This window comes from Mobula hypostoma, chromosome 8, assembly GCF_963921235.1.
Source record: "Mobula hypostoma chromosome 8, sMobHyp1.1, whole genome shotgun sequence".
NCBI lineage: Eukaryota > Metazoa > Chordata > Chondrichthyes > Myliobatiformes > Myliobatidae > Mobula > Mobula hypostoma.
In genome coordinates this window covers 7,735,664-7,755,345 of record NC_086104.1, presented here as the reverse complement: position 1 = coordinate 7,755,345, position 19,682 = coordinate 7,735,664, and the positions used below count along the sequence as shown (strand labels likewise).

Sequence of the window (19,682 nt, the reverse complement as noted above, 5' to 3'; positions counted from 1 at the left end):
ACGGGGAGGACGGTGGAGAGACGGGGAGTCGGAGGAGAGACGGGGAGGAAGGTGGACGTGCGGGGGTTTTTGGGGGGAGTTGGAGGAGAGACGGGGAGGACGGAGGAGAGACGGGGAGGACGGTGGACTGTGGACGGGGATTTTGGCGGGGAGTCGGAGGAGAGACGGGGAGGACGGTGGAGAGACAGGGAGTCGGAGGAGAGATGGGGAGTCGGTGGAGAGACGGAGAGGACGGAGGAGAGACGGGGAGGACGGTGGAGAGACGGGGAGGACGGTGGAGAGACAGGGAGTCGGAGGAGAGATGGGGAGTCGGTGGAGAGACGGGGAGGACGGTGGACTGTGGACGGGGATTTTGGCGGGGAGTCGGAGGAGAGACAGGGAGGACGGCGGACTGTGGATGGGGTTTTTGGCGGGGAGTCGGAGGAGAGACGGGAAGGACGGTGGAGAGACGGGGAGGATGGCAGACATGCGAAAGGCTCCGGTCGATCACTCCGGGTGGTCCCGAGCCGTGAGCCGACAGGATCCAGGTGGTCGGCAGGAATCAACTGAGCTCCAACGGTTGTGCACGAAGACTTGGACTTTGATAAGTCTGGCGCCTCTTTTTTTTCCATTACTTCCTTTTCTGTATCGAATTTATATTAATTTCATAGACTTAGTAATATCTACAAAGTGTACTTGTTAAAACGTACTGGGTGTGCTGGCTGATGATTGATGTTTGGGATTGATTCGGGCAGCAACCGACTCCGTGGGAAGTGTTGAGGCAGGTGCTGGGTGGGATTTCCCCTAGACATATATGAGCCAATATAACTGAGCATTACATTTGTTTTGTGGATGTCCGAAGAAGACGAATTTTAGGTTGTATACTGTATACATACTCTGATCTTAACTGTGGTTTGGAATGTACTTTGAAACTTTAAGTTTAAAGTTAAAGGCCCATCAAAGGGTTCATGTGTTATATAATCATTGTCTTTTGAAAGCTAGAGGTCCACAAATTCTCCTTGTTATCATGTAACCCAAAATCTCAGCAGCACTAATGGGTCATGCTCTTGCTGGTACTGTTGTATGCATGGGAGTCTGTGCATTTTGCTGCCTCTGAGCTCTGGGATATGCACATCTTGAAACCCTCATGAACCCAGGCACTATAACTCTTGGCGTGAGATGATAATGCATGTCAGAGGATTTGTGTTTCTAGTCAAGGATTAACAGATGGAAGTTCCAGTTGGAGACACTTGTCAGCTACAGCCTAAGACATTTAATGCTGAACAGTATTGACATTGTGGTTTATTGGAAATATTCCAAAGAAGATGGACAGCCTCACAGCTGTCAACAAATATAGAAAGTGAGCTGGAGTGCCTCAGGCTCAGAGTGATCCAACCCAACTCCTGTAGGTAGTTAGCAACATTGCAGGAGGTGTCAAATAGGACAAAGAAAAGCAGAGCCCTTTGTTCAAGCTTATTGTATATTTTTCAAATTCCTATCAGTAGTTTGGAAGAAACTTGGTACGTTCTTTTTGTGTGCGTGTGAGTTTCCTCTAGGTCCGCTGGTTTCCTCCCACATTCCAAAGACATGTCGATCAATAGGTTAACTGGCCATTGTAAATCGTCCCGTAATTGGGCTAAGGTTAAATAGACGGGTTGCTGGGCAGCATGGCTCGTTGAGCTGGAAGGGCCTGTTCCATGCTATATCTCTAAATAAAACAAGTGATCGTACCAGCTTCCACTCATTTCAAGACCCAGCAACCAACTGTCACACAAATGAAGGCCTTCTCCTGCCCACCCTCCCCCCACCTTCTTTATAGGGCCTCTGCTCCTTCCCCCTACAGTCCTGACGGAGGGTTCCGGCCCGAAACGTCGACCGATCTTCTCCACGGATGCTGCCCGACCTGCTGAGTTCCTCCAGCGTGTTGTGAGTGTTACACAAATGAAATGTTGAGTCTTTTAACGCTCATCCCTAAATTATGACCATCTGTTATATTAACTGGAATATGCTGAAATGGGAAAGACATTGAGTGCAATTGAAAAGTACAGAAATAACAATCCATACCTCTTTCACCAACTCTTCCTTGAACTCCAGGTGAGCCTGGGAAACCTGCTGGACCAGGGGGTCCTCTTTCTCCTACTGCTCCAGGGTTACCTGGTGGTCCGGGTGGGCCAGGTGGTCCAGGTTCTGCACGGTTACTCTGGTAACCATTAGGAATCTGGTTTATCAGTGAGTTCACTCTTCTCATTTGGTCTGTAAAAAAAAAAAGACATTTTTTTCATAGTAGTATATATATTGTTTATATTATCTCCAATATTCCTGATAGCTTAGACAGCAATTGTGTAGAATCAGTCTCAAGATATCAGACTACCAGGATGGGTTGTGCCGTTAATCCAGTTAAGGCTTATAAAAGCAAAATACTTCTCATACCGTCATGTCTCCAGTCCAGTGTTAGAAGAGAGAAAACTCAATATTAAACTAAACATAACATTACTATCTGTTTTTTTCTCACAATAATCATTAGATTATTATTGTCCAAAATTGGCACTTACCTCAAATATACTTCATAATTAATTTATGAACCTTTATCAATATAGAGTCATAGAAACATAGAAAAGTACAGCACTAAAACAGGCCCATTAGCCTATCTAATGCATGCTGAACCACTTAATTTGCCTAGTCCCATTAACCTGCACCGGGACCATAGCCCTCCATACCCCTACCATAAATGTACCTATCTAAACTTCTCTTAAACATTGAAGCACTACTTGTGCTGGCAGCTCATTCCAAACTCAACACCCTCTGAGTGAAGAAGTTTCTCCTCATGTTCCCCTTAAACCTTTCACCTTTCACCGTTAACCCATGACCTTTGGTCGTAGTTCCACCCAACCTCAGTGGAAAAAGTGTGCTTGCATTTACCTTCATAATTTTCTATACCTCTATTAAATCTTCCCTCAATCTTCTACGTTCTAAGGAATAAAGTCCTAACCTGTTCAATCTTTTCTTGTAACTCAGGTCCTCCAGACCCAGCAACATTCTTCTAAATTTTCTCTATACTCTTTCAACCTTATTTACATCTTTCCTGTAAGTAGGTGACCAAAACTGCACACAATACTCCAAATTAGGCCACACCAATGTCCTACACAACTTCTGCATGACATCCCATCTCCTGTACCCAATAGACTGATTTATGAAGGGTGTGCCAAAAACTTTCTTTATGAGCTTATCTACTTGTCACCCCACTTTCAATGAATTATGAACCTGTATTCCCAGATCCCTTTATATGGTACATGGATAGCCCTTTTCAACATTAAAATGTTCTCTTTTGAAGTTCTACAATGGACTGACTGCAGAAATACTTTGAAGAGTTGTACAATAAAATGTGTTTAGATTGGGTTTCTATCTTTCCAGCAGGTCTTTGGTTTTGCTTAGGAATGTTGTTAGTAGCGTCAACAATGCAGGGATGGTGACCGACCCGCTGGCATTACAGCAAGGTTGAGGTTAGGAGGTACAGGAGCCTCAGGTCCCACATCCCCAGGTTCAGGAATAGTTATTATCCCTCAACTATCAGGCTCTTAAACCAGTGCGGATTACTTCACTTAACTTAATTTGCCCCATCATTGAACTGTTCCCAAAACCACTATGAGCTTCCTTTTAAGGATTCTTCATCTCATGTTCTTGATATTGATGGTTTATTTATTTCCTATTATTATTTTATTGAATGTTACAATGAAAAAGACTTGGAGGATGCAATCATTGATAGCATTGTATGAAGGCAATCTGTTATCCACACCATGTCTATGCTGATTTTGTAAATTTAATCAACCAAATGAACATGCCAACGTACAACTGGAAGAATTGCTCTCTTGATGACTATTAGGAACTAATTATAGGCATCCGTTAGTCTCGTGAAACCATGGATTTGTGCCTTGGAAGGTTTCCAGGGCGCAGGCCTGGGCAAGGTTGTATGGAAGACCAGCAGTTGCCCATGCTGCAAGTCTCCCCTCTCCACGCCACTGATGTTGTCCAAGGGAAGGCCATTAGGACCTATACAGCTTGGCACTGGTGTCATCGCAGAGCAATGTGGTTAAGTGCCTTGCTCAAAGACACAACATGTTTCCTCAGCCAAGGCTCGAACTAGCCACCTTCAAATCACTAGACGAACGCCTTAACCACTTGGCTACGTGCCAACACTAGGAACTAATACACAGTTTTATAGTACTGTAGTAGTATTGGTAGTGTTGTAATTTGTTCTGTATTTCATTCAAATACATAATTTGTTATTCAGTTAAATGATAACTTGTCTTTTTTACTATTTCCTTGCAACTTTGGCTAATAGGGAGAGCCGCTTAATTGAACAAAAATGTATTGGTCCCAATGTGTACCAATTAATCAGAATCCACCGTACTTTTCAAAAGTACAATGTATGCATTTTTTCACCTCTTCCCTAGTATAGCTGTTGACAATGTACAATATCAATCTGCACATGGAAAAACAAAAATTACCCCTGACCTATCAGGTGCTGGCATTGGAGAGGGTCCAGAGGAGGTTCACAAGGATGATTCAAGAAATGAAAGGATTATCATACAAGGAATGTTTGATGGCTGTGGGTCTGTACTCGCTGGAATTCAGAAGGATGAGCGGGGGATCTCATTGAAACCTTTTGAATGTTGAAAGGCCTAGACAGAGCAGATGTAGAAAAGATGTTTCTCATGGTGGGAGAGTCTAGTACAAGAGGGCACAGCCTCAGGATAGAGGGGCTCCCTTTCAAAACAGAGATGCGGAGAAATTTCTTTAGCTGAAGGGTGGTGAATTTGTAGAATTTGTTGCCACATGCAGCTGTGGAGGACAGGTCATTGGGTGTATTAAAGGCAGAGATTGATTGGTTCTTGATTGGACATGGCATCGAAGCTTACGGGGAGAAAGCCAGGAACTGGGGTTGAGGAGGAGAAAGAAAAAGGATCAGCCATGATCGAATGGTGGAGCAGGCTTGATGGGCCAGATGGCCTAATTCTGCTCCTATGTCTTATCGTAATTGCTTTCAGGGAAGGGTTCCCACCATTGAACTCTGGTCGGAAAAGCTTCAGCCATTAGCAAGAATGACATAACTGGTTTGAGTGGCGTCAGTTTAGTAAGATTACTGCCAATGTTCCCTTTAGAAGACCAGCAGTAAATCTTTGTCACATGGCAATGAAGGTGGAAAGTCTGAGCCCAACTGGTGATTGATGTATACTTCACTGCTTCCCCCACTCCAATCAGTCAAGCATGAGAAAGTGCATCAAATAGGAGACTTAATACTCATTGCTGTCTCAAATGCAGGAACCTAAGAGCACTGCAAATCACTCGCTTCCCACTACCAAAGTCCTATATTTGCCCATGGTAACTTGCAGGCTTACTCACTGTTCATCATCTGTTCACAGACTTGTCTTGAAATTGCTCTCATCATGTTCTGAGAGGCAAAGTCTCCCTGGAAAGATAGAACAAAATGTTAATAATTTACTTAAATAAAGGCAAAAATCAAAGGAAGGCATCTGTATCTATAAAATCTTCCAAAACCTAAAAGAAAATCACAAGTGTTTTGCTGCCAGGATGTACTTCTGCAATAAAGTCATGGTTGGTCGTAATACAAGATTGAAGATTATTTAATGCCATTTCCAGTACACAAGTGTAAAGGAGAATAGAGTAAATGTTACCCTGGATGCAATGCAGAACAAAAAAAGAAACACAAGATAAAGAACATGGTAGTGGATAGGAAGGCTCTACAATGGGAAGCCAAAACAGCCCAATGCATCTTTGGCATCAGCCCACATGCCATAAAGGACATGTATACAGAAGGGTGCCAGAGAAGGGCCAGTATCATCATGAAGGATCCCACTCACCCTGCTCATGGACTGTTGTCCCACTCCCGTCGGGGAGGAGTCTATATAGCATCCATGCCAGGACCACCAGAATCAAAAGCAGTTACTTTCCCCAAGCAATATGGCCAATCAACACCCCCGCCCACTATCTCCACCACTACTTTATTTCCCGTCAGTCACCTTATGTCCAGTCTAGTGTCACTTTATGGACATACAATAAATCTATGTATAGAAGTAATATTATGTATTTCTTAATTTTGTGTTTTTTTCATTATTGTGTTATTTATCGTCTGTTATTTTCTAGAGTAATAATTATTTCATTCTCCTTTACACCTGTGTACTGGAAATGACATTACACAATCGTAAACAATCTTGAATTTGTGCTCCGGGTCTCCTTTTTCTTATTGGTTGAAAGATAAATTTAAATTCCAGCAAGAAGTCCAGTACTATTGTTCAATAATATTCTGAGATGTTTTACATCCTCCTGAGAGAATTAAGAAATAATAACTGAATGCTCTGGATGCAGCCGTCTTCAGTTATTTCATCAATGTTATTCCTTCCTTGATATCACACTGTTATTGCATAACTCCTACCTACTGTGCATTGGCTTCCTGTAACTTTTAGAATTGATTTTAAAGTTCTCTTACTTATTTTTAAAGCTCCCAATGGCCTGGGACCAGACATTACGGAATCAAGCAACACACATAAAAGTTGCTGGTGAACGCAGCAGGCCAGGCAGCATCTCTAGGACGAGGTACAGTTGACGTTTCAGGCTGAGACCCTTTGTCAGGACTAACTGAAGGAAGAGCTAGTAAGAGATTTGAAAGTAGGAGGGGGAGGGGGAGATCCGAAATGATAGGAGAAGACAGGAGGGGGAGGGATGGAGCCAAGAGCTGGACAGGTGATTGGCAAAAGGGATATGAGAGGATCATGGGACAGGAGACCCAGGGAGAAAGAAAAGGGGGAAGGGGGGGAAAACCCAGAGGATGGGCATGGGGTATAGTGAGAAAAAGGAGAGAGAGAAAAAGAATGTGTATATAAATAAGTAACGGATGGGGTACGAGGGGGAGGTGGGGCATTAGCGGAAGTTTGAGAAGTCAATGTTCATGCCATCAGGCTGGAGGCTACCCAGACAGAATATAAGGTGTTGTTCCTCCAACTTGAGTGTGGCTCAAAACAAAAATCATTTTTGTTTTATAAGCCTGCTCGAGCTCTCAGGTCTTCCTCTACCAGTCTCTTAAATTTAAACAATCGCCCCCAAAAGATAATTGGCAGGTCAGCTTTTTTAAACTACGCTCCTAAACTATGGAATTCAATACCTGAAACTATAAGGGATGCGGACTCAGTCGACACTTTTAAAAGCCAGCTCAGAACCTATTTATTTAAACTTGCTTTTAATTAATGTCCTTTTGTCTTTTATTTTCATGTTTATTTTTATTTTTAATTTTATTTTCATGTTTGTCCTTTATCCCATTGTGAAGCATTTTGAACTGCATCATCAGTCCAAAAAGAACTCTATGAGTAAATTATTATTATGTCCATTTGCCACTAGTCCTATGTGGATAGGAAGAAGGAGGAGGTCCTGCAAAGAGAGTTTAGGGAGTTAGGTGCAAAGTTGAAGGACAGGACCTCCAGGGTTGCAATCTCAGGATTGCTACCCGTGCCACGTACTAGTGAGGCTAGAAACAGGAAAATAATACAGCTAAGTAGATGGCTAAGGAGTTGGTGCAGGACGGAGGGCTTCATGTTTCTGGACATTTGAGCCTTGTTCCAGGGAAGGTGGGACCTGTTCTGACAGGACAGGTTGCACCTGAACTGTGGGGGGACTAACATCCTTGCGGGAAGGTTTGCTAGTGCTGCTCCGGGGGGGTGGGGGTGGGGGAGAGGTTAAACTAGATTTGCAGGGGGAGGGGAACCAGAGCGTTAGGGCAGATAGTGAGGTGGAGGAGAATAAAGGTCATGTGAGAACTGCAAGTATAGTGCATGGAGTAAAGCCAGATCTAACACATAGAGAGGCTTTGAGGAAAGAGAAGCAGAATAAAGGGTGTAAAGACAGCAAGGTAGAAGGGCTAAAGTGTGTGTACTTCAATGCAAGAAGCATCAGGAACAAAGGTGATGAACTGAGAGCTTGGATACATAAATGGAATTATGATGTAGTGGTCATTACAGGGACTTGCCTGGCACCAGGGCAGGAATGGATTCTCAATATTCCTGGATTTCAGTGCTTTAAAAGGGATGGGGGGGGCGGTGGAAGGGGATGAGGGGTGGCATTACTGGTCAGGGATACTATTACAACTACAGAAAGGGTGGGTAATGTAACAGGATCCTCTTTTGAGTTAGTATGGGTGGAAGTCAGGAGCAGGAAGGTGGATTCAGAATTGGCTTGCCTGCAGAAGGCAGAGGGTCATGGTGGAGGGAGTACATTCGGATTGGAGGATTGTGACTAGTGGTGTCCCACAAGGATCGGTTCTGGGACCTCTGCATTTCATGATTTTTATTAACGACCTGGATGTGGGGGTAGAAGGGTGGGTTGGCAAGTTTGCAGATGACACAAAGGTTGGTGGTGTTGTGGATAGTGTAAAGGATTGTCGAAGATTGTAGAGAGACATTGATAGGATGCAGAAGTGGGCTGAGGAGTGGCAGATGGAGTTCAACCCGGAGAAGTGTGAGGTGGTACACTTTGGAAGGACAAACTCCAAGGCAGAGTACAAAGTAAATGGCAGGATACTTGGTAGTGTGGAGGAGCAGAGGTATCTGGGGGTACATGTCCACAGATCCCTGAAAGTTGCCTCACAGGTAGATAGGGTAGTTAAGAAAGCTTATGGGGTGTTAGCTTTCATAAGTTGAGGGATAGAGTTTAAGAGTCGCGGGGTAATGATGCAGCTGTATAAAACTCTGGTTAGGCCACACTTGGAGTACTGTGTCCAGCTCTGGTCGCCTCACTATAGGAAGGATGTGGAAGCATTGGAAAGGGTTCAGAGGGGATTTACCAGGATGCTGCCTGGTTTAGAGAGTATGCATTATGATCAGAGATTAAGGGAGCTAGGGCTTTACTCTTTGGAGAGAAGGAGGATGAGAGGAGACATGATAGAGGTGTATAAGATATTAAGAGGAATAGATAGAGTGGATAGCCAGCGCCTCTTCCCCAGGGCACCACTGCTCAATACAAGAGGACCTGGCTTTAAGGTAAGGGGTGGGAATTTCAAGGGGGATATTAGAGGAAGGTTTTTTACTCAGAGAGTGGTAGGTGCATGGAATGCACTGCCTGAGTCAGTGGTGGAGGCAGATACACTAGTGAAATTTAAGAGACTACTAGACAGGTATATGGAGGAATTTAAGGTGGGGGGTCATATGGGAGGCAGGGTTTGAAGGTCGGCACAACATTGTGGGCCGAAGGGCCTGTACTGTGCTGTACTATTCTATGTTCTATTCACATAGTAAATCAGCTCAATAAGACACAAGAGACTGCAGATGCTGGAAATCTGGAGCAAGCGTCCTGATGAAAGGTCTCAATGGGAAAAATTGACAGTCCATTTCCCTCTGTAGATTGCCTCATGGCCTGCTGATTGTCCATTTCCCTCTGTAGATTGCCTCATGGCCTGCTGACTGTCTATTTCCCTCTGTAGATTGCCTCATGGCCTGCTGATTGTCCATTTCCCTCTGTAGATTGCCTCTTGGTCTGCTGATTGTCTATTTCCCTCTGTAGATTGCCTCATGGCCTGCTGATTGTCCATTTCCCTCTGTAGATTGCCTCATGGCCTGCTGATTGTCTATTTCTCTCCATAGATAATTCCATGTCTTACGGATTGTCTATTTCTCTCCCCAGATGGTTCCATGACCTGCTGACAGTCCATTTCCCTCCTCAGATAGATCCATGACCTGTTGATTTTTCATTTCTCTCCACAGATAGTTCCAATACATGCTGAATGTCGATTCTTCTCCACTGATAGCCCATGATCTTCTGACTGGCCATTTCTCTCTATAGATAGTTCCATGACCTGCTGATTCTCTACTTCTCTCCATAGATGTGTGGATGATTTGCTGGCTGCCCATTTCCTTCCATTGACAGTTTCATGACCTGTCCATTTCTCTTCATAGATAATTCCATGACCTACTGACTGCCCATTTCTCTCCATAGAAAGTTCATGACCTGTCCATTTCCCTCTGCAGATATTTCCATGAACTGCTGATTGTCCATTTCGCTCTTCAGATAGTTTCATGACCTATCCATTTCAGTCCATACAAAGTTCCACTTCTCTCCGTGCGTAGTTCCATGACCTGCCCATCGCTCTGTCTCGATCATACCATGTCCTGGTAACTGTCCATTTCCTTCCATAAGTAGATTTTGACCATATCACTTTCCATTTCTCTCCACAGTGAGTTCCAAGACATGTCCATTTCTCTCAATATAAAGTTCCATGACCTACTAACTGCACATTTCTCTCCACAGATAGTCATGATCTGTCCAATTCCTTCCACAGTTAGATCTATTACTTCTGATCTTTAATTTCTCTCAACAGATGGTTCCAATGACATGCTGACTGTCCATTTCCTTCCATAGAAAGTTTCATGACCTTGTCATTTCTTGCCATAGAAATTTACAAGACCTATCAATTTCTCTCCTTAGAAATAGACCTGTCCATTTCCGTGCATAGATAGATCCATGAACTACTGACAGTCCATTTCCCTCCATAGATAGCTGCATTAACCTTTTGACTCTCCACTTCTCTCCATGACCTGTCCATTTCTCTTCACCAATAGTCCCATGACCCGCTGACAGTTTATATCTCCATAGATAGTTCCTTGGCCTGTACACTTTTCTTGATGGATAGTTCCATGACCTGTATATTTCCCTCCATAGATAGCTCCATCATCTGTCCATTTTCATGCATAGATAGATCCATGAACTATTGACAGTCTATTTCTCTCCATAGATAGTTCCATAACTTATCTATTTTCATGCACAGATAGATCCATAACCTGCTGACAGTCCATTTCCCTCCACAGATAGTTCCATGACTTGTTGACAATCCATTTCTCTCCATAAGTAGTTGGATGACTCATCGATAGTCTATTTCCCTCCATAGTTAGTTCCATGACTTATCCATTTCCATGCATTGTTAGATCCATCACCTGCTGACTCTCCATTTCTCACAACAGATAGTTCCATCACTTGCAGAAAGTCCATTTCTCTCCATAGGTGATTCCATGATCTGCTGACTCTCCATTTCCCTCCATAGATTGTTCCATAACTTCCTGACAGTCCATTTCTCTCCATCGATAGGTAGATCCATGACCTATCCAAGAGAACCTCTCCAAGATAATATGTAGTTCACTCAGGTTCACCAATTGAGTACATAATGCTTCTATTTGTAGCAGTTTGGTGTTTTGTATCGCAGCAAACCAGTGACCTGAAGCATGAGAAGCTCGCTGAAGTTCACCACTTGAGTATATAAGGCATCAGTTCACGGCATTTTCCTGTTTTGAGCAGCGGCCAACCAGTGATTGGGTTTGATTGGCAAGAACAAATTGAAACAAGGCAGCGACAAGCCGAACAAGCTTTGTTGGAGTGGGCATTACAAGAAGTGGACAGATCTATCATGAAGATGTTGAGGCTTCAGTCAGAGAAGTTGAAAAAGCTGTAGGTAGAATTTTTTCCCTACAGTTTATTTATTGTTTTCTTCCTTATACGTGCACAGTTAGAGCAACTAACATGTCAGGCAGGACAGACGAATGCTCTCTTTACGGGATGTGGTAAGGCAGGGAGACCTCCAGTTTGCCCAGCGACTACAACTGTGAGAAGTGCATCCAGCTGCAGCTTCTAACAATCAACAGTAAGGAGTTGGATGAACTCTGGATCATTTGGGAGGCTGAGGGGGTAATAGATAGGAAATATAGAGAGGTAGTTACACCCAAGGTGCAGGATACAGGAAACTGGGTGACATTCAGGAAGGGGAAAGGGGCCAGTGTAGAGTACCTGTGGCCATCCCCCTCAACAGGTATGCCACTTTGGATGCTTTTGGGGGTGATGACCCAGCACTGAAAGGTCACAGCAGTCAGGCCCCTGGTACTGAGTCTGGCTCTGTGACTGAGAAGGAAAGGGGAGAAATGTTGAGCTGAGGTGATAGGGGATTCGTTAGTTAGGGGAGTAGAAGGGAGGTTCTGTGGATAAGAATGAGATTCCTGGATAGTATGATGTTTCACAGGTGCTGGGGTCCGAGACATCTCAGATGGAGTCCTCAGCATTCTTAGGTGGGAGGGTGAACAGCCAGAGTTCATGGTCCATGTATGTATTCGTTAGGGAGGAAGAGTATCGAGGTTCTGCAAAGGGAATTAGGGGCTAAGTTAAAGGGCAGACACTGCAGGGTTGTGATCTCAGGATGCCATGTGCAAGCGAGGCTAGAACTGGAAGAATCATGCAGTTTAACACGTAGTTAAGGAGTTGTAGGAGGGAGATTTTTGGATTTTTGGATCATTGTGCTCTCCTCTAAGGAAGGTGGGACTTGTACAAAGGAGACAAGTTTGCACCTGATCTGGAAGGGGACTAATATCTTAGCGGGAAGGTTTGCTGGTGCTGCACAGGGGTGGGGAGGTGTTTAAACTGGAGTTGCAGGGGGTTGGGAACCAGAGTTGCAGAACAGAAAGTGGAGAGACTGTGGAGACAGATGTTGTTAAGACCTCAAATAAAGTCAGGAATGAAAAGATTGAGTGTGGTGTGACTGATGTCCTGAGTTGCTGATTGTCCATAGGTAGTTCCATTACCTGCTGACTTCTTTACCCGTGTGTTGTAGTGAGTCAGCCTATCATCCCCTCTTGTTGATTGATAACTCCGCTATGGGAAAAAAATGTTTTGACTACCTACCCTATCTATCTATGCCAGTCATGATCTTTTATACTTTATCTGGTCACCCTCAGCATCCTTCACTCCAGGGAAAATGAGGTATGGACAGAAAAGCTGTGAATGTATTTTCTTTCTGACTGAAAATCAGTACTCCTCTGCAACAAGGGAATGTCTCCCTCCCCATCCATGATGTTCATCATTTACAAGTTCTCCACCACCAACATCCTGCTTCATATTTGTAAGCACTGTGTGCCCTTCCAAATTGTTTCGTTTGTTTGTTTGTTTATTTGTTTATTGATTGATTCATCGGCCAGCAATACACCAATTTAACACTAGGCTAACTACAGGACAATTTACAATGACTAGTTAACTTGCTAACCAGTATTGTCCATGGAATGTGCGATGAAACCGGAGCACCTGGAGGAAAACTTGTTCGGTCACAGGGAGAAGGTGCAAACTCCTCACAGAGGGTGCTGGAACTAACCTCTGACCTTCGCCGGCCGAGCTGTAATGGTGTCACGCTAATTATTATGCCCTCATGACACGAGTGCACTGGAGAAGATGCAGAGGAGATTGGGGGACTTTAGTTCTGAGGAGAGACTGGACAGGCTGGCTTTGTTTTGCCTAGCGTGAGGGGGCTGAGGGATGACCAGACCGAAGTATACAGGCTCAATTTGCCAGGGAGGCGATGACTGATACAAAGGGGCATAACTTTAATTTATAGGGCGGCTGTCAGGGGTCTCTGGGGTGTGACTTTGTGCTGAAGAGTGCCCCAGCACCGGCAGAGGTTGAATGCCTTGTGGTGAAGGGTGATTCTGCTCCGCTTACAGATTGGGGTGGGTGGAATGTCCTGCCAGGGATGGTGGTAGAGGCAGATACCATAGGGGTATTTAAGAAATCTTAGATAGGCATGTTGGTGATGCAGGGCTACGTAGGTGAGATTGACCTTAGAGTAGGTTAGATTCGACAGAGTTTTGTCGGCCAAATGGCCGGTAATGTGCCTTCATGTTCTTTGTCAGTGTTTTGCCATGACTGGCACAAGGGTAATCAAAACCCTTTATCCCATGACAGGGATATCAATAAACAAGAGCACAGGTTTAAGGTGAGAGCTAAATCGAATCTGAGGGCAACTTCTTCATTTACACAGATTGCGATTGGTCACTGGAGATGATGGAATCAGATACAACCCATAAGATTGCGCACTTCTTCCAATTTCCAATGAGCGAGCAGTGCAATCGGGTGCAGTAGTTTCTCTGGGGCCAACCCAAGGTGTTTTTGTCTTCTTTAAACATCTTCTTTATGATAGTAGGACAATGCTGGACGTTAAGAACTGGTACTGCAGGTCAACCTCATCAGTGAGCTGCTCGATCGTGGAGGGGCTGGGTGCGGTCCTTGTTACTGCCTGCTACAGGAGTTGGAATCGGTGTGCAAAAGCCTGGTGTAGTCTAACAGTAAGTGAACGTCTTTGATGCTTCTCTTGTGATCGCAAGACCCTGTTGGACATTGATAATGTAAAATCCTGTAAATCTGTTTCCCCTTCTTTACTGGCGCAAGGGACAGCGGGGAAGCTGTATGGCCTCGGTTGTAGTGGGCTTGCTTGTTGCAGCAGTTCAGGGGAAGAGATGCCAGTGGCAGTGTAGCAATGCATCCACTCTCAGCTGGGAGCTGGTCCCATCAGTGCTGCCCTCTGCTGTTCGATCACATCCAGAAGCCATCAATTTTCAGATATGTCACTCAGGGACTTGGGTTATACAGTACATTTTTTTTGCCTGACTTTATGTTTACTTGCTGCCTTGTCTGTGCTATATGTGCCTCGTGCTGTGTGCTGTTGGTACTGTGTTTTGCACCTTGGCCCCGGAGAAAAACTATTTCATTGGGCTGTATTTGTGTATGGTTGAATGATGATTAAACTTGAATTTGAACTACTACATTTCAGCAAACGTTTAAACAGACACAACACAGCTGAATGTGGTCCTAATGCCAGCAAACCAAGTAGACGGGCAAAGGACATAATGGGCTAAGTTGTACAAGGCCATGACTTTAAATAAGCATTCACAATTACCAAGAGATGCAAAGCTTCACAAACAGTTACTTTCTCCAAGCAGTAAGGCTGATCAATACCTCCACCCACTAAGCTACTTCATCCCCCACCACCACTACTTTGCTATCTTATGTATATGTATTTATTGTGTTTTTATTATTAATATGATTTTTATCTTATTGTTTTTTGTGCTGCATCCCATCTGGAGTAACAATTATTTCATTCTCCATTTGTGTACGGGAAATTACATTAAACGATCTTGATCCTTGAATCTTTTTACTCTGGAATTATTCATCTTGGGAGATGAATTTTGCCGTGGATAAACATTTGGTTTTATCCCTGATTTACTTCGCTTTTGTCCCTGAGTCAGTGGTTGAGATTTCAAAGCCTGCTTGGGAGATCTGGGAAATTACTTAATGCTGACACTATTTCTCAAATTTATTAACGAGGTGTGGGGACATCGGCAAAGTTAATGTTCTTTACTTGCCCCTCATAATTTTGAGACGTTGTTGAGCTGCCATTCAGTTTATGTGTTTTCTTCTAGTAAAAGCATTCTGAACTGCTTTGGGACAGCAAGTTTCAAATTTTTAACCTGGCAGCAAAGGCTTTCTCTCACTGAGGGAAAATAGAGTGACCAGCTGACAAACAGAAAACAGCTGTCATTATAAACACGAGAGATTTTGCAGATGCTGGAAGTCCAGAGCAACATGTACAAAATGCTGGAGGAACAGTCAACATTTTGGGCTGAGACCCTTCATCCGGACTGGAGAGGAAAGGGGAAAATCTAGAAGGAGAAGGTGGCGGGAGTGGAAGGAGGAGATGCTAGAAGATGATAGGTGAAGCCAGGTGGGTGGAGGGAGGGATGAAGTAAGAAGCTGGGAGGTGAGATGTGGAAAAGCAGAGGGCAGGAGAGGAGAAGAGGTGAGAGGCTGTGATTAGTGTGTTACCACACGGATGTCAAGGGAACCTGTGTGGGAGGGTTTTTAACATTGAAAGGCCAATGCACTGCAGCAGTTCCATTCTCCAGGTCTCAGGAGTCTGAGGCCAGTGGTACAAACAAGAGTCACTAACTGGTGTTTTCCTTGCTTGCAGTGGATGCCCATGACGTCTTCTGTGTCTTGTCCTGCTCTTTGCTTTGCATGGAGCATTGCAGCACCACATTCCTGGCCATTGGGTCTCACTTGAGATGTGATCCACCCAGTCTACTAGGGCTGACTTCACGTGCTAGGACAGGTATGTCCCCATCTCACTGGGGTATGAGGCCTGCCGGCTACCCTCACCTGGTTTAGCGTGCCTGTCAAAGCAGTTTACAGGGATGTGGGCACTATTGCATGCAAACCGCTTACTTGGAGACATAGGTGAGAGCTGCACATGAGTGAGAACCAAAGGTGGGTGAGCTGCCCCAGAATGGACATGACAAGCCCCTTCACCAGAGGTGCTCCCCTCCCTGGACGCTCCGTTCGGATCCCAACCTATTGACGTAGCTATAAAGAAGGCAAGACAGTGGCTATACTTCATTAGCAGTTTGAGGAGATTTGATATGTCAACAAATGCACTTAAAAACTTCTATGGATGTACCGTGGAGAGCATTCTGACAGGCTGCATCACTGTCTGGTATGGGGGAGCTACTGCACAGGACCGAAAGAAGCTGCAGAGGGTTGTAAATTTAGTCGGCTCCATCTTGGGTACTAGCCTACAAAGTACCCAGGACATCCTCAGGGAGCGGCGTCTCAGAAAGGCAGCGTCCATTATTAAGGACCTCCAGCATCCAGGGTATGCCCTTTTCTCACTGTTGCCATCAGGTAGGAGATACAGAAGCCTGGAGGCACACACTCAGTGATTCAGGAACAGCTTCTTCCCCTCTGCCATCCGATTCCTAAATGGACATTGAACCCTTGGACACTACCTCACTTTTTTAATATATATTCTGTTTTTTGCACAATTTTTAATCTCTTCAATATACAGATACTGTAATTTATTTATTATTATTATTTTGTTTTTTTTTCTTCTATATATTATGAATTGCATTGAACTGCTGCTGCTAAGTTATCTCCACGTCACATGCCGGAGATAATAATTCTGATTCTGATCAGTGTTGGGACTAATAACAACTATTAACATATGGCTTTCAATAGCTCTTGTGATGAGGCAACACAATGTTTAAGCTTACAGCTCATCCCAGCCTATCCTTTTCATTAAGATATTGCCCATAACCACGTTCTGAGGTACTCTACTCATAAAGCTGTGTCAGACGCTGCAGCAGACTCAGTAGAAATGAGCAGTCAGCTTTCAAGATGTTGCAATTTAAATGTTTGAGATACAATACTCAGTTGGCACTTACCCGGTCGCCTTTATCGCCCTTTGGTCCCATTTTTCCCTGAAAGGCAAAGAGAAACTCATTTGAAGGTCATTATATGAGGTACAGAGGAAACATAGAGAGGACAGCCAGAGCAGAGATGGCTAATACGATGGGGCATAATTGGGAAGAAAGTATAGCAGGGATGTCGGAGGTAGATTTTTTACACTGAGAGTGGTGGATCCGTGGAACACGCTGCTAGGGGTAGTGGTACAGGCAGATACATTAGGGAAATTTAAGAGACTCTTAGACTGTCTGCGATTTCTCTTCAAACTTGTTCATCTAAATCCTGTGGACTATTAGATGGTCTATAATATAGCCCCATTAATGTGGTCATACCTTTCTGATTCCTCACTTCCACCCACAACATCTCACTAGACAAGTTCTCCAGACTGTCCTGTTGAGCACTGCCATGATATTTTCCCCAACTAATAATGCCACCCCTCCTCCTTTAATCCCTCCCGGCTTGTCTTGTCTAAAGCAATGGAATTCCAGAATATTGAGCTGCCAGCCCTGCCCTCCTGCAACCAAGTCTCACTAGTGGTTACAATATCATAATTCCAGGTGTTGATCCATGCCCTGAGCTCATCCACCTTTCCTACGATACTTCTTGCACTGAAATATATGCAGCTCAGGGCACTTGTCACAACATGCTCAACCTTTTGATTCCTGACTTCGAATGAGGTATTACCAACGTCTGTTTCCATAACCTCTCCACTATCTCTGGTTCCCATTCCCCTGCAACTCTAATTTAAACCCCACCGTGCAGCATTAGCAAACCTTCCCACTAGGATATTAGTTCCCTTCCAGTTCAGGTGCAAACTGCCACTTTCGTACAGGTCCCACCTTCCCTGGAAAAGAGTGCAATGATCCAACCATGTCAAGCTACCAAGAATAACTTGAAACAGTTTGAAAACACACACACACACACACACACACACATATGTTGAAACTGTGAAAGGCGAGAATCATAAAGGCTTTGGAATTATTTTCAGTATTGGAGTGGAGCCTTTAGTGAATTGGTCCAACATTTCCACATATATAGAAATCTAAAGCTAACACCCAGACTGAAATACCAGGCAGTGAAAATACATGGAGAATATTTAACTATTTGAACAGATCGGGTTTAATGTTCTATTTCAAAATGATTTCCCCTTTATTGTACTTAACATTAAATATTAAGCTTTTAAATCATTATAATCACAGAATTATAGCTAAATATTTAATTTGGGAGAAATGCATATTAGAAAATGTTTAAATGTCAGCAGGGACTTTGAGAATTTCAAATAAAATACCACAGAGGTTAGTGGGAGAAGGCAGGAGAATGGGGTTGAAAGGGAAAATGAATCAGCCACGATGGAATGGCAGAGCGGACTCAATTATCTAAATGACCCAATTCTGTTCCTTTGTCTTCTGAACACACAACAAATATCTGAATGTCCACAAAATACCTTGAACTCCGTGTTAAGTTCAATCTCTTGCCACTTGACACAAGAAAAGACTAAATCAATAATTCTTTCATGTCTGTCTGCTACAAGTACAGAGAGCTCTGGGATGTTTGTAAGATGTTACCTATGCTTAGGTCTCCACTTTAAGCATAGAATTTGAGTAAAGTTGTTGAAGACAGAAGATTCACAGTTCCTATATAGCAAGCCTGCTGCAAATGAGTTAGGCTTAGTCTGGGCCAGGATATTGAATTACTTAAGAGGACCACTTACCGGCACTCCTGTGACACCTTGCTTTCCTTGAATACCAGGTTGACCAGGGGGACCTTGGTTACCTGGAGTTCCCTGAAATACAAAGAAGCAGTGAACTTTAGCAGTCTGGAATGAAGATGGTTGCTCTGTTCAAGGTAGTTCAGTATGTGCAAGTAATTAGAATGTGAAGTTATGAACAGCAAAATCACAGATTTAAAGATTATCCTAACTGATAGCATCACGGTCCGGTATGGACACTCCAATGCCCAGGAATGGAAACGTCTACAGAGAGTGGTAGATAAAGCCCAGTCCATCACAGGCAAAGCCCACCCCTTCATTGAGCAGATCGACAAGGGGTGCTGCCACAAGAAAGGAGCATTCATCATCAAAGAACCTCACTATCCAGGCCATGCTCTCTTCTCACTACTACGATCAGGCAGGAGATACTGGAACCTCAGTCCCACAGCACCAGAGCACCAGGTAGAGGAGCAGTAACTAGCCTACAACCATCAGCCTCCTGAATGGGCATGGATAACTTCACTCACCTCAACACTGAACTGAACCCACAAGCTACAGACTCACTTTCGAGGACTCTACAACTCATGCTCTCAGTATTATTTATTTATTATTAAATTTCCACAACGTATCTTCTTTTGCACATATGTTGTCCATCAGTCTCTGTTTATGTACAGTTTTTAATACGTTCCATTGTATCTCTTTACTTTCCTGTAAATGTCGACACAAAAATAAATCTCAGGGCAGTATATGGTAAATATAATTTGACTTTTACTTTCAAAATTTATTATCAGATCATAGAGGGTCTAGTGAGGCATAGCTGGCTGCATTTCTTAATGGAAAATTGAATAGATATTTGAGGTTTAATTGAGAGCCGTGGGAATAATGTGGTACA

General features: G+C 43.9%; 1 protein-coding gene across 3 annotated transcripts in view; it reads right to left on the bottom strand.

Moving 5' to 3' along the window:
• The window catches only part of col12a1a (collagen, type XII, alpha 1a), a 394,452-nt gene that overhangs the window by 26,887 nt on the left and 347,883 nt on the right, over positions 1-19,682 (bottom strand). For all 3 annotated transcript variants that reach the window (XM_063055440.1, XM_063055439.1, XM_063055441.1), the window contains 4 exons: positions 18,794-18,865; positions 17,061-17,096; positions 5,380-5,446; positions 2,044-2,232 (listed from right to left, as the gene is read on the bottom strand). In XM_063055440.1, the coding sequence (XP_062911510.1) occupies positions 2,044-2,232; positions 5,380-5,446; positions 17,061-17,096; positions 18,794-18,865 (364 nt within the window). The remainder of the gene's footprint in view (positions 1-2,043; positions 2,233-5,379; positions 5,447-17,060; positions 17,097-18,793; positions 18,866-19,682) is intronic.